The sequence below is a fragment of the Neocloeon triangulifer genome, unplaced genomic scaffold, assembly GCF_031216515.1.
Source record: "Neocloeon triangulifer isolate White Clay Creek 2 clone unplaced genomic scaffold, ASM3121651v1 ptg000014l, whole genome shotgun sequence".
Taxonomy (NCBI): domain Eukaryota; kingdom Metazoa; phylum Arthropoda; class Insecta; order Ephemeroptera; family Baetidae; genus Neocloeon; species Neocloeon triangulifer.
The window spans coordinates 19095635-19111889 of record NW_026775556.1 but is presented as its reverse complement, the minus strand read 5'-3'; the positions used below and the strand labels follow the sequence as shown (position 1 = coordinate 19111889).

Genomic DNA, 16255 nt, shown 5'->3' with positions numbered 1-16255 from the left:
ATTTTAGTTTTTATTTTTAATAACACATCTCGCAAAAAGAGCTTCAATAAATGATTCAAAACTAATTTCCATTTGTATAATATAAAAAGCGAGGTTTTACAACATAATGCGATTCGCGCCGGAATAATTTAATGCATTGACAGCACACGCTCAACATTCAAGCGAGCGGCTCTCGTATGGAAAATGGACGCAAAATTATTCGCGTTTTAGAGCCGCATTTGTTCGTTCGATTGCATATTGGAGGCAAAAAGCATGCGGTGGTGACACTTTTTTCGATTCTGCTCTGATAGCTCAATCAATTGCTGGCCAGCGTCATTTATTTTTAATACCCATGCAGCCACCGCGTCTGCTTTGGAAATCATTCACACACTCACATGAGAGCAGTCTGGCAAAAAATATAATGGTGAAAAAAAATAGCCAACGGGCTCTTCTGGGCGCCGGATAATGCATCCGCTCAGTATGCAATATGCGAGTAAAAACTGCACCGAGTTCAGGAATGCTTTCATTAATTCAGACGGAGTTCAGCAGCTTTTTGAGCAAAAAGCAGGTTTGAAACGTTAATTAAATTCATGGGAGGGAGAGAAGTGACCTTAAAAATAATAGATTTGAATATAAAATAAATTGCCTCCAACCAGAGTTAATATAAAAGACATATTTTTTATTTCAAATTTTTATAAATACTGTAAAATTCATTTAATTTTCAATTTTTTATTTATAAAGATTCAAAAAAATGTTGCAAATTAAAAAAAAAACCTCATTTGTTAGGAACTGAGTGATATGAAACCAAAAGTAGAGATTAATTTTGGTTTTTTTCACTCTCCGTTTGTAAAACCTTTAAAAACCTAACAAATAACATTTTCCACTTAAAATCTGTAAATCATTGTAAAAAATTAACCATGTGGCTTTTGAAAGGCATATTTCAATCAGCTCTCTCGCGTGTAATGTGTCTCTTTAAAGCGCCTCTGGAGTGATTTTAAGCTGCTGGAGGGAGAGCAGATCCAGATGATTCATGGGGCCATTACATAACTCGCTGCGGCACTGGATAAGGGTCATGGTATACACCAAAGTAAAATTACTTCCCACACACAACAAGATCACACGCGCGACACATCAAACTTCATTCCCAGCGGCTGGCCTTTTTTTACAAACGACTCTTCCTCGGCACACACAAAGTCAATACAAATGCGTACAGAGAGAGAGAGAGAGAAGCAACGCTGCTTTTTCTTTGATCTCGATTACGCGGCTTGCTTTGCACGAACGCGATAATTAGCAATTTGTTCGCTGCGAGCGATAATTATTCTGTTTGCAAAGAGAGCAAAAAAGTCGCAATTGTTTGTCGTCAGGAAAAAAAATATCGACGTTTGATTTATTTGCAGGGTTTCGCAGATTGGCCTTTTCACGGACCAAAATCAGCAAATAAAATACATAAAAAAGGGGTTCTTTGAAGAGTTTTTCCAGCCAAATAAAAACCCTGCTTTTGATTTAATTGCTTTTAGAAACCACAAAATTTCAAACGCTTTTTTTATATATAAACCTTTCACTCGCTTTCCAGTCTAGAAATTGCAGAAAGAACACAATTCCCAGGTCTATTCATAAAAGGCAACCAGGACAATACCGAAACAAAAATTCCACCGGGGAGTTGGAGCAGCAGAAAAGTTTGAGCGCCGCGGTTTGAAAGGGCTGGAGAACCCGCCCGACGGCGGCAAAACCGCACAAGATTTTAGTCTCATCTTTTGATGCAGACAACTTTGTCAAGGGCTTTAAAAGTACTGGCCTTTCATGCGCGAAATTGCTGCAAACAAAAGTGGCAGGCAGAAGGTACATATCCCTGCTTTTAAGCATGCTCTATACGGCCGGCTGAGGGCGGGGGAAAATTTTTTAATCAGATTGGACGGAAAAAAGTGTGGCCGACGAGAGCTTTAAGCATCAAAACAATATCGCCGCTTTAAATAAGCTATAGCATTGACCTGAGGGAATAAACACGCCGGTGCTGCCGCTGTGCAAAAATGCTCGTAGCAGACGCGATGCATTCGGCGCCGAAAATCGATAGCCCCTGTACACTAGGCAGCACTCACGGTGCTGTAAGGACGATTTTTCATCCTAACAAAAGGTCTCCTCGGGGAGATTGGGACAGCAGAAAAAAGCTGCTCCGCTCTGCAATGTGTAATGAAGCCTCATATAAAATATACTGCCGGCGCATAGTGGACGTGACGCGCGGACGCTGTCAACATTCATGAGGGGCCGAGCCGCCGACGTTTGCCCAATAAAGAGAGATACAACGTCCAAATACCTTCGCTTCATGGCCCTGCCTGGCGCCAAATAAAGCCGATCAGTTTCACGCCGATTAAGCTTTCTCGCAATATCCCTCTTTTATCACGAAACATTGCTCGTAAAATTGGCCGAAATGATTCAAGAAAACTTTATTAAGAAAAAATCCGTATAATATTTTGAGATCCTCTTAAGGAAAAATGATTTGCTTAATGATCGTGGTTAGGCTTAAAATGTCCCAATAATATAATTTTTGATGATTTTCATTTAAAATCGGCTATTCTTTGATTTGTTTTGGGAGTTGCTCATTGTTTCAGAGAAAACAATATTCTTAATATTCTACTCTACATGTTTTGACTGTCAGCCGCAACCATGATTCATGAGCTGTAAAATAATTTTGACAAAAATTAATACAAAAATCAATTTTTTTTAGTAAATTTGTTTAATCAAATTAATAATTTTTTCGTGAGAAATTAATTTTTATGATAATTTTGGTCAGAATGTAGAAACGTGTGTCTCAGCGGTAGTCGAGAGAATACTAAATTATTTGTTTTCTTTTTCAAGTAAAAATTGACATTATTAAACTTTAATACCTTTTACATATTTCATACCATTCAAAATATTTCTTAGTTTTGCTGTAAAAATGGAATTGACGCAAAAATTCACGCTGGTGTTTGATTATTTTAATAGTCTATATAGTGCTCATTATTATTCATTAAAAGTTTTAATGTAAAATGAATCTTCAATGAAAAGTGGAATAGTAAAATGTAAAAATAGATTACATCTTTTCATAATAAGCAGAGGGAAAAAAAATGATTTTATTTCAAAAATAAACATCTCGCTTATACAGCGCATAAATTAATTTTCTCGGCCCAATAAAGCTCTAATGAAAACCAACAGGCAGTTTCCTCACTTCGCATCCTCGCGCTCTGCTGTGAAAATATTTACGACGTGATAGGAAAATTGCGCTGATGGCGCTCCGTTGCACATAAAAGCCAATGACGAGGAATAGAAATATGGCAGCAGCAGGAAAATATGGAATAATATAAAGTTCCATTTGAAAAGGTGGAAATTGGAATTCAGCGAATTCAGAATATTGGTCAAAACAAAAATTATTTATTTTGTCCGCAGCAGTTTCCTGTTTTGTCTAGACCGAGCTGATACCGGCCAATCATGACCGCATTTTTAATTGACGTCGGCAATAATAAATTGGTCATAGAAACTCTTTCAAAAGGAGTGTTATATTTGTTTGTATTTCAGCAATTAGGCGAGAGAGATGCTGTTTATTTTTATCAATGACTGAGCACGTTGTTTACGCCTCGGAGAGTGTGTACTCTAGTCTTATTCAACACACACTGCCTTGGCGAGATAAGACGGCGATCTTTCATTAAGTAAAAAATAAACACGTGACGCTTTTTATCACTCGCCATATTGAGTCATCAACAAAAATATAATAGCATTGCTGATTACATACAATTTTTCCAAGACAGCGAGATTAATTTACACTGGTGCATATCCTGGTCATGAAATTTGAATCAAATTCAGTTTGAACTATTTAACTGCACCTTCTATATCTAAAATCAAACAGCTCTTGAAGTGCTGCACTATTTTTTATTGGTCTTATCGCGGCACATTTTTATTGATGCATCACGCAGCACCAGCACAGAGTCGTATATATTATGAAAGAGTGCACTAAAGAGAAAAGAGACCCTTTTGTTTCCTCGCTTTCCCCGATAATATCCGGGGGAAAAGAGCATATCGACTTTTGGCAAAAAGCAGGCCTAATCTGGAGAAAAGAGTCTTTTTTGCGAAGTCGCTTTTTCAGCTTTAATTCTTCGCGGGTGTGTGTTATTTTTTTAAATCACAACGAAAAAGAGTGAGTACGTGTATGTATAGTACTCGTGCGCTCATTCAGCAGAGCACAAAACACAAAGAGAGTAAAAATCCGGCACCGCACAATGGCACAAATTCCCCGAAGCCAACCTGCCTGCTGGTTTCTGCACATTATTTTCCACATCCACGTGAATCCTTTTCGCTGCAAATTTGCCCCATATTTTATAGAAAACGGTTGTATTTTCCATACATGTATTTGCAGCTTTAATTTTTATTCATCCACCCCGTCGTTTTTAATGAGTCTCTTTTCGCGGACGGATAAACAGCGAGCTGTGACTCATTTATATGTTTCGTCGGTAGTTTTGTTCGAGCAGCGCATTCGATATTTTCCTTCCATTTATGGTAAGGTCGGCCTGTATATGTGCCTGTCTGTCTGCCTCGCTGCTCGCCAGACTGCTTTGCCGTCTAACAAGTGAATGTACTGCTCATGACACTGGAGAGAGAGAGAGAGAAAGAGCAGCTTCAACAATCGACAATTTGAAAAATTGCGTTCGATTTTTTATTTTTAAAGCGCAGAGAAAATAAATATCCAATCCGTCTCGTTTCACATGCTAATGAGAATCGTTCTTTCCACTCCTTTTACGAAACATTTAAATTATTATTATTAAGATTAATTATTGCTAGTTTGTTGACCCTACAATCTGCCATTTTTAAATCGCCGGTGGGACGTTCTCTCATCTCAATAAAAAATAATTGAGCGCGGCAATTAAAGTACAAATAAAAATGAAAGTCCGAACGATAAAATCGCGCCCGGCCAGCTGTCAAAGAAAACTAGACTGCAATAATTTCGGGGTCCACGCAGGTAAGGATGCTGCGGAGGAGAGCAAAACGAACTACTTTTATGACCCGCCCCGAAGCAATATGCTATAAAATTTTATATCCTCGTAATGCTCCTCGCGCGAGCAGCAGGGAAAAAAAACTAAATAAAACACAATCGAAGAATAACATTGAAGTCGAACATGCTCGTCTGCCTGCATTCCCTCGGAATTCATGGACCGATTTCTAACTCTGCACACTATAGAGGCTGCAATCGACTTCTGAGAAACAGATTAATGCGGTGGTGAAACTTCATGAATAACGCGGTACATTAGCTATATGCGACAATCGGCGTGAGTGTGTTTAAAGAGGAAATCTCGTCGACACTAATTGAAATCCTGTGACTCGAGAGAGACGGTAATTGAATGTGCCGCGTGCTTCTATACTCGGCTGGCCCACTTCTTTTACTTTTTTAGCATATGTGCATCAAGACATCTTGCTCGCAGCTTCCATCCTAAAGTAAATATTTATTGAAAAGAGTTTGATTTTAACCAAAAGAGTAAAAAGAGGGATGCTGAATTTAGCCTAAAATGAAAAATATTCCAAAAGCATTATGGAAGAATTCTTTGGAGATTTGAGTTTTTTTTTTTTTTTTAAAGAATTTGTATTTTATTCAGTAGAAAATGTATTTTAATTAAAATTGCCCAATTCTTCAAAAATAATTTGCACTTACAAATTTTACGCAAAAAAAAAAATTATTTCACCACAAATTATATATACGAGACTATTATACGCAATTAGGCACCTAAATATATGGAGTCGCGCAAAAGATCAGCGCATTGTTTTACTGCGAGCCGGTCTCGCTTGCTGCTTTTTTTAGTATTGTTGTTGCATCTAGAACGTTGACCTTCTTCACACGCAAAACGAGATATCCTGGGCTACGAGTTTGTAAAACGCAGCAGAGTCTCACTCACTCTTTCTCGGCGTCCAAGTTAAAACTCTCTCACACACTCGTAGTGTTGTTGTGATTAAGTAACAACAGCAGGTAAGCCGTGAGTAGAGTGCAGAGGGGAAGTAATGGGAATATGTAAAGCGTGACTGATAGCGAGTGACCTGCCACCGGAAATAATAAACGTGCAGAGGGGAAGAACAGCGCGACAGACAGTGCATCGACGCTCAGGAAATATATTTTTGTACGTGCGCTGCCGAATTTATTTCCCATAAAACAAAAACAAACATACACAACATGTAAATCAGCCCGCGCAGGTATATTAACCTGGGAATGCAGTTTCCTTTCGGGTCAGCTGACTGGAAAATTAGTCACTTGGAACATTCAAAACAACAGGAGAGACGCGTTAGTTGCGGTCGCTGTCAAAATGAGGGATGCTTTTCTGATCAAAGTGGACGGAAACCACAAATTGTTTTGTTTTCTGGAGCTTTAAAGTTCACATTTTTTTAGACCCACGGTTTTCAAAACTGCTCCTGTTTCAACAATTCCTTGATCTGCAATGAACCAATTAATGTAATACAAAGTTCAATATTTTGATACATTTTCATTTGGTTTCAATTATTTTTAAGCCCAATTATTTTGCCGAAATATCGCTTAAATTCAAGTCAACCTTGTTAAAAATTGGTTTGACAGGTAGAAATTTAAATATACTTTGATTTATTTCTTTTTTTTCTCTTGTCAATTTATTTTCATTACATTTAATTAGAGTGTTAAATTTCTTATAGAAAATATCTTAATGTTTTTTAACGTTTAAAAATAACGTTCTAAAAATATGAGTAAATGTTTAAAATTTTGAAATTCTGCGCTGCAATGATGAATGTTGACTATAACTCAATTTCCATGGAGCCCTTTGACCTGCACGCCCGGCAGAGAGAGATTTTCACTCAAAGCATTTTGATTAACGTGGCCAAAAGCGCTCAACCCGAATTCCGAATCCTTCGAAATCCGAATTGTGCGGCCATGTGTTCGGCGGGTGAAAAGGCTTGCAGACGCAACAATAAATATAAATCATCACCTCGTAACCGCATCATTATTTGCCTGTCTGGCAGCCGCAGCGAGAGAGTGAGTGCATCAGGTATATTACAAAACATCTGTGTTTATGACCTCAAATAAACTTTGCTGCATTCTCCTGGGCTGTAGGAGAAATGGTCGCGCCGCCTCGGTCTCTCTTGCCCGAGGCCAAAAAGCCAAAATACGTGCCGCGTACAAAGGTATGCACAGCGACAGGCACCGTGATTTAGTGAGGCGCCCAATATGAATTATCATATTCTGTATTGACGCGCTTTCTAAACCGCCAGGCCACATGGCCGGGCGCGCAATTATTTATTGAATAATTTAATTCTATAATTAATTTGGTATTCATTTATGCGCGCAGCAGGGCTAATTGCGATAGAATTCTGGCGATAACGCATTAATAATTATAAATGTGTGTTTGAAGGAATGCAGAGAGTTGATAGCACGCTAATGAATGGAAATGGCTCTGCCGATTGGTTATTCGCGCCGAGCTGCTTATCAACCGCGCACGAGTCCCTTAATTGGCCGCTTTGCGATGAAATTGTAGGCGACAAACAGCTGATTATCGTGTGAGATGATTCCAGATGGTTTTACGGAGAAATAGCTTGGCTATAAATAGACACTGAACATCATTTCGTTTGATTTTGACAAAAAAATATACTGTATAAAATATTTTTAATTTACAGCGATTTCTTTATGAGGAAATTTCATTATTTTGTTTTTACTTTTTTTTATAATTGTTGACTGTTAAGTATTTTTACTGGCCATTTTTGAAATAATTGTTATTATATGTATAAAAGAGCTGAAATTAGGATTTTTTTTAAAAGTAAATTAATAGTACCAATATTCTGCTAATTAAATTTGATTTTTTGCATTTTGGGCTGCTTATGTTGACGTAAAACTTATATTACATTACCAAATGAATTAAATAATAATAAAAAGTTTGTAACAGAGTCAGAAAAAGAAAACCATGCCTGATAAAGAAATATATAAATATTCGTACAAAAATTCTTAGAGCATCGCGTTTTTTTTCAATAACCAAATACAAGTAGAATAGTCGGTTTTTTACATCAATCGATCAATCTTAAATGAAATATAGTTAAAAGTCGTCGAAAAATGATTGTTTCATTTTTCTACTCGATCAAATTAGTGACAAAGCAGGCAGGTGTGCATATAAAGTCTCACAAGAAGCCTATCTAACGCGGCAAAGCTGCAAAAGACGTCAGGTAATAACAACCTGGCACTGCAGCACCTGCACCTTTTCAATTCGCGGCAAAACGAGCTTAGCCGCAGACGCTCAGCGTCTCCCGCATGACCCAGTGCGCACCGAAGAATAGACCAGCCGTCTCACGTGTTAGGAGAGCTCGTAATAAACTCAGAATTAATTTTATACTATTTTTTTTCAAACTAGGTGAATTTTTGGCGGGTGACTGTTCTTTATCTGGAATAATAATTATTCATTTTTTTTTTTTTTTTTTTTTGCTAAATTTCCTATTTATTTTTTTTTTTAAATCTGGTCTTACCTGATGCCAGTGGTCCTCGAGGGATGGCTGGGCCGAGAAGTAGCCTGTGTCGTGGATGTCTTGCAGTTCCTGGAAGATGTTTCCGCTGGGCAGCACATCCATGTTGGGTCAAGCGAGTTGTCGCAAAAAATCCGCAAACGATTGAACTTCACCGCACTCGACCACCGAAAGAATCAACAATTTCTACTTCGGAATCTGATCGGTCGCCGACTGTGGAGGTCAGCAACAACGACCAGAGCACACCGCACTCGCGGGGTATGTACGCAGGGTACGTGACGAGTGCACCGGCGAACCGTTCGTCAGGGTTTGTACTGTTCAGGGTTCGCACTCGACCGACGCGCAGTCGCTGGCCATCGACAGGGTTCACGAAAGGGGCCGAAGGATGCCGGTTTTCAGTGAAGAAACGCAGCTGGCGGACAGGGTGCTCGCAAGCGACGATAGTCACTCCTGAACAGACTTGGCGGCCGGCTAACACTCGACTGCCGCCGCTGCGGTCTGCCCCGCCAGACAGAGGTCCCGCGCCAGCTTGGGCCGCCGCCCGCCGCGGCAGCACCGGCCTCGCCGCCGCCGCCGCTGCCGCAGACGCGTGCCCTCTTCTCCCACGGGGTGAGTCGCCCCCAGGGCTGCGAGGGGTGCAGCCCGCGACCATCGCTTTCACGGCCTTTCTTCCTTGACAATTCATGCAGTGCTGCTGCACCATCGAAACTTGCGAACATTCTGAAACACAAAAAATAAATATGAATAAATAAAAAAACTTTTTATTAATATTCGGTGCATAATAATTCCTTTCTTGCTTCAAAATTTCAGTCAGACGAAAAAGTAAAATCTGAGAAAAAAAGTTGTATACAATGTGCAAACCTATTCCATTAAAAACGTTCAACCATTTGAGGAAGATTAATCTGATTAATTAATTAGAACATTGAGTGTAAGAATACAACAATAATAAAAAAATTTTACAAAAATGAAACAATAAAGTTAGGCTAGGAACACAGAATTTGAAACATCTTTGATTTTTGTGTGCATCGTATTGCCTTCTTTTGTATTTTTATCAATCACAGAGCTGCAACAAATCAATTTGTTTTAATGGGTAAAAAAAATCACTAATATCACAAAATACTTGAAAATATTTGTAAATTAAAATTCTTTAAATTTTTGGCACGTTCTTGAACAACAACCCCATCTTTTCTGGCGTCTTTAATATTTAAAATATGAATTTGGTTGTAATTGTTTATATTAAATAGCTTCATGATTTGAGAGTTATTTGTATTTTCATTTGCAACTAAATTTTAGCATTAATTTATTTAATTTATAACAAAAATTTCCACTTGAAAATTGCACAATTGTCTCCACTCCAATCTATCGTCTTTGATTTACATCGCATTAAAAGCATCACGGCAAGGTCGTTTACAACTCCACGGAAACATAATTTACTATTTTTTTTTTCTGTTTATCCCGCCGCCGCTCTTGGTTCTTTTAATTACATACAGTTTTGGAGCGTTACAAAAAATAAAAGCTGTCGTGTGCACCCCAGCCCGCATGAAGTGGCAAGATTTTAACAAGAGAGGAGGCGACGTACGTGGGAAACCGAGTGGACCTCCATCACGCCGGCATCTGCTCAATTAGCAAGCAATTAAGAGGCCGTTTGCGGCCCTGGAATGCTGATTCTGCAAAATAAAAAGCTACAGCCTGGCCACGGTCGCTATCTAATATTTGATGGCGTGCATTTTATATTAAAGTTTTACAAGGAAGGTTTTTGACTGGCTTGACACGAAAGGTGAAAGCAGCACAGAGATGCAAAATGAGCTGCCCAAAAGGAACAACTTTTTTCTTACATACAGACAGCCAGGTTGAAAATTTTAACGTGTGGATCCAGAGGCATAACTGGTTTTATTTACGCTGATGACCTAATGCCTTGCTCCCTCTGTGAGTAATAATATTTCAGGTTTGAAATTACAGTAAAAGGTCCGAGTGTTTATCTTGATGAATAAACTTTAAATTAAACACAAAGTTATGCAAAAAGGTTGAATATAATTTTTAAAGCAAACACTTTACCTACTTTTGTTTGATAAGTGAGGTCATGGAATTTTAAAATACAAAATTTCACTTATGAAAATTATTGTTGATTATTTACAAACAAAAATTGCATCTAATAAATTTTGTCCTCTTTTGCACTCTGGCCAGGTTTTGCGCTAAACTCATTGAATTAAAGAGGCTGAAGGTGAAAGTACATATAACGACAGAGTGTGGGGCATTTTAAATAAGCATCCATTCTTCTCTCACCACTTCGTCGGTCTCGTTGCCGGCACATGTTCACAAAAAGCGACGCAGTACTGCTTTTATTAATGAATGGAGTACTTTAACACAGAGCGTGCTCGGGTGACGTCACTTTTGTTTTATGCAACTGTAGCGCATGCAGACCTTTTCCTCAATAAAAATAATTCTGGGTCGCATGACATCATCATGAATACTGTGAACCCACATATATGTAGCGAGCCGTTGAGCTTCTCCGCGCAGTTTGTATGTATATTATACACCTGAAAGGTCGTTAAACAAAGTAAATAATACAATGTTGTACTACCTCCGCGTAACTTTCATGATTTCCAAGAAAAAGATATATCTTTAATGCAAATAAAAACAGGATTCTAACATTCAAAAGAAATTTGAATCAGATTTTCTTTAACTTTATGATCAAATTGTAACACACGCTGTTTCCATCTAACACATTTCAATTTAAAATCGGGTATTGAATTTACTTCATCAAAATGGAAAACATATTACCTCTGGTTAATGATTTTAATTATGCCAAAATATTATGCTGATGAGTAGTATGAAATGTTATAAATTTCAAACACATAATTATGAATTAACAATTAACACTGACTGGGAGTTTTGATTATTTAATAATTATTTTTGTATTTATTTATTATTTATTTATTTATATATTATTTTATTTTACAGTATAACGTGTATTCCACGCTTAACTTGCCTGAAAATCAAAACGCTAAATGTGTGTGTACTGAACGCCTAATTTAATCTTGTTAAGTAAAAACCAAAGCAGGCATCGGAAACAAACAAAAGCGGCTGAGCAAACATATAGCAAGTCGGAGAATTGTACACACGAGAGGAGTTGCGCGAAAAGCATCTGGCTAATTACTTCAGTTTCTAATTATTGATGCCCCATAAATTACCTAGCGGGAGATGGAGCGTGTTCATTCCATCTGATTTGTAAAAATAATTTTTAAAAGGCCTGGCTGGGGGATGATTTCGCCACGATGGGGGTTGGCGAGGGAGAGGTACAACATTGCTGTAACATTGCACTAGTGCCACCCCCTGCACGTGTCTTCCTTGGCAGTGTAAGGAGGGAAGCGCGCGCGGTGCAGCAAACGGAGATTGATGCGTTCCACCCGTGGTTATATGAGCAGTTAATAGCACTCCATGGTCCACCCCTGTGATTTATTGGCTTAAACAAATTAATGCCTGGCTGCTCCTCTGCGTACACGCGCGCATCTTCCTCCACCGATCTTGCAATTTTCTGCCAAAAATTGTCTCATGCGCGACACGTCATGAATATTAATGAGAAGAATCTTCAATCAAGTAAAAGCAGAGAGAGCAAAGCATTTCTGATTGTTAGCAATAAGGTTCTCAGATACGCTGAATTTATTTCATTCTTTCTTTTGTTTTTAATAATATATTTATTTTTTATCATTGTTGTTGATTTAAAACAGCAAAATTAACAATATATAAATATTTAATGTTACAGTTTTAATTGATGAATAATTGTTAATAATTATTTTTACTTATTAAAATATTATTTAAGTCCAGCCAATTTCAGAAGAAATTATAGGCTGGTGCTTATTAGACTAATTACTTTCAGTTAAAATCTTATCTAATTAAATTACCACCTACTTTTCTTGTAAACTATTCTCAAGGCAATTGTTAAGATCCTCAAATTTTAATTTTCTCAATATGCCAATTAAAAAACTGATTGTTTATTGTATGATTGGTATTTAAAAATGCAAAATAAATTTTCTCTAGTAATATTCATTAAATAAGCTTGAATCTCACAATAATTATGCAGTAATTTGCATTTTCGACCACATGCAACGCTTCTCACCTTGAGGTATAATTTATATATATTTGCTCTTAGCGCGCGAGTCTGTGACTAATTCAAGATGAATTTGCTGTTGTTTCTGTGTATGGAGCAGCGAGCGGTTAATTGAATTGCTAAATTACACCTGCAGTTGTCAGATCCAGTTTGCAGACCTGCACAAACAACGCACGCTACCTGCTCTCGTCTCGTGATGTGTTATTCCGCATATTATGTCTGCCTGCTGGAGCTCATTTGCGCGAGCTTTGAGACGCACGGCAACAATAATTACACTTGGCGACGAGGCGTAATGCAGTTGATTAATAATTACTGCAGCGCAATTGCAAGAAGAGCATCCACTCTGCAGCGATACATTTAAACTTCACCTACGCTTTAGATAATGCACTCTGGGAGTTTGTCGCAAAAATGCTATATACATATGTATATAATTTAAATAATTTATGAGGCAGAAATATTTTCTTAAATTTTTTGTTTCCTTCAAAATAGACAAAATTCTTTCATCCATTTTATAAAGTTATCACAACGAATTTTTTTATCATTTAGTTTAATTTTTTAATTATCCATTTGGTATAATTATGTGAATTGAATTATTTATTCAAAATTATCACTTTGCATCTGGATTAATGGGGTGGAGATTTTTTTGGAGAGGCAAACATGAGTGTTCCAATTTAGCTGGTGTACTTTATACAAAACAGTCCAAATCACGTTTTCTCGAGGAGGATAACTGGCGGGATATGTAATTGTGTGCTTTGTCAAACTAACGCCCGACCAGAGGTGTTGCCCATATTGTCTTCACTACAAGGACCACTCCTCTGGCATTCCTCCTCATTAGTGCATTTTTCAAGAGCATATAATATATAGGCCAGAAATTGTTGCACTTCGTCATTTTAAATTACCAAGTTGAAAACAATTTTACAGTTGGAAAAAAATAAATTTTAATCCAATTTTTTAATCAAAATATTGCTAATTGTTCAAAAATAAAACCAAGATGCACATATCAGGCTCCAAAATCCACTTTCATGATACAATTATAGGATTTTTGCCTTTCTTTTCCTTCAAGAGTATAAGTAAAAATATTGTTAAAAATAATTTAATTTATTATAGGGGTTCATGCACCTACTTGTTGTGGGACCTTTTGTTACTTGAGGTGTTTTATTTTTATTTTTAATTTTCATTCATAAAAAAAATATTTAATCCGCAAGTCAGAAAAAAATTGAGATTACTTTTGTCTGAAGCTGCTTGTATGATTGATAAAATAATATATATTTTTAATTTATTCACCTGTAAAGTAGTGCAAACGATGAATTTAATAAAATTGTCTTCCTAGTGCTTAGCTAAATTATTTTTCATTTAAAAAAATTTAATATAAAAGCACTTAATTTGGATAGATATTAAAAGGAAATGAACAAATAAATGTTGTAATTTGGAAACATTGAAATTAATTATTTCATTTGAGGACCTTGGACGTATCTCTCAAAATATACTCCAAGTTTTTCAGCAGCAATTAATATATTAATTCTTCTCTGCGTGCATTGACTGACGGACGCTCTTTGAAATTGCGCAACATCCTGGGGGTCAGGTCGCATCTTGGTGAAACAATGCCAACATGAGGCTGCAATGCTTCAAGATGGAGCGGTCTGTTTGAGATTAGAATACGCATTCATGCGACGTCGGCAACATCATTTATTTTCAGTCACGTGTGTAGGCAAAGTGAAGCGATTTTATTGCTGTGTTGCGAACAAAACACTTCATGTAAGAAAAAAAATGCCGTAGAAATTGTGATCCGAGTGATATTGTACACATGTATAAAATACTCTGCTAACCGCAGCGAAATGAAAACGGAGCCAATTAGTAAATGTAAAAAATATTTCTCACATCAATTTCACACAAAAATAGTTTCAATTAGTACAAATAAATATTAATAATAATATAATAATATTAAGATTAACTTTTTTTCTTTTTTGTCAAAATGGCAACTGATTGAAACCGCTAAAAAAATTTTAATTTATTGATAAGAATTAAAACTCTACTCTCTCAGAGGTCAAGAGCGCACGCTGGTCGGTCAAAATGAATATTACAATAGTCTAGCCGGAGCAGACCATCGAGACCGAGGCCCCGCTAGGCGCGAGTTTTTTTTTCTCTCTCTCTCTCTCTCCTTGTTCCCCATGCTTATTTTTGATACTTAATTGAGTCTGAGGCAGGCACGCATGCCGCCGCACTCGGCGCAATCACAAAACTCCACCAAATCCCCTGGCTCAGCCCGTGTAATCCTTTCTTTCCAATAACGCCAGACGCTTGTTTGGACAATCCAAGACCGCACACACGCGCTCTCCTCCTTCTTCGCTGCATCCCCTCGGTATTATGAATTAATAAAGATTTTGATCGCCGAATGAAAACCGCCTCCATCATGTACACGCTACATTATTTACTATAATTTTTTTTAATCTGAGCCTTCGCGTTGCTCAATCTGAAGAACGGAACCTTATCTTAAATATAATTAATATGGTGTACGAAGCGCAAAAATAAATTTCATCAAACTTGAAAGAAAAATCTTAAATATAGATTTCCAGCTGCAGTGAGCTGCAGTCAGATTTATCAGTTATTTTGATTAATACATAAATTAATTAAATTGAGCATATATTCAAAATATACAGAATATTCTGTAAATAAATATTGCTGGTTGGGATAACTTACCAAATGCTAAGTTCGAAGAGATTTCACATGAGTCAAATAGGCAGGTTTGGCCTCTTCACCTACGATATTGGTGCCCTTCCAAGTCTCCCAGGACTCCGGCCCTGCTGCCTCGATGAACGCTTCCAGATGCAGGGAGGGTTTTCGCTTTCTTGTCCTTGCCTCAGTTGATCTTAAAGAAACTCTTAATAAAGTAATTGATTAACTAAGATGCATTTCATGCGTTGCTATAGAAATAAATATTAGAACCTTACTTACAATTAGGATGGTTCAATTAGCATTCAGGGTTGAGAGCCCAAGGAGGTGAATTAGTGGCCATCGAAAAGGTGGGTTGAGACAAAAGGTGGGTTGAGTTGCTGGCCCCCTGGCTGCAAGGGGTGGTTGGTGGCCCACTGAGTTGTAGGATCGACAATATTAAATGCAAAACCTGGAATTATAGTAAAAATGAAGTACACATAATTGCATATGATTATAGTTTAATTTCGGTACGTGTGTGAAATATTTGTTGCTGCCCGTTGCCACTTCTATCTCTGCATGACTTGTGTCTCGCATTGCCCACGTGCGTTTTATGCGCAATACTAGTGTAGTCAAATATTCATTTCATATTGCGCATCATCTTTTGAAAAATCGTCAATCTGCTGGAATATTTAAATTGATCTCGTCATTTAAAAGTTGATGATATTTATGAATCTACTTATTTCTAGGAGTTATGCCTAATTAATTTTGAAAGTGTTGCAGTTGTCTCAAGTGGCCTTGGTGCTTGGCGAGGATCGTTCCAAAAATTGTGATTTCGCGAGTCCCCTCTCCAACCTCTTTCCACACGCGCTCATGCCGACGGGAGAAATCCTCCAATCAAATCGATTCCCTCCTTAAAAACTTGCTCTAATTGGCTGTTTTCGCTACTTCCTGCGCTTCTCCTGCTTCCTGTCCTTCTTCATCCAGTCTTTTACGTGTGCCGTCTCCATTTTACGTAATTTACGTCATATCGCAGAA

At 37.5% G+C, this 16255-nt stretch overlaps 1 protein-coding gene across 1 annotated transcript in view; it reads right to left on the bottom strand.

The window, feature by feature from the left end:
* LOC132201812 (Krueppel-like factor 6) overlaps positions 1–8963 on the bottom strand; it is a 243902-nt gene extending 234939 nt beyond the window's left edge. Inside the window, exon 1 of the mRNA XM_059628300.1 lies at positions 8464–8963. Coding sequence (XP_059484283.1) covers positions 8464–8565 — 102 coding nt within the window. The 5' untranslated portion in view covers positions 8566–8963. The remainder of the gene's footprint in view (positions 1–8463) is intronic.
* Positions 8964–16255: the final 7292 nt, after the last annotated feature.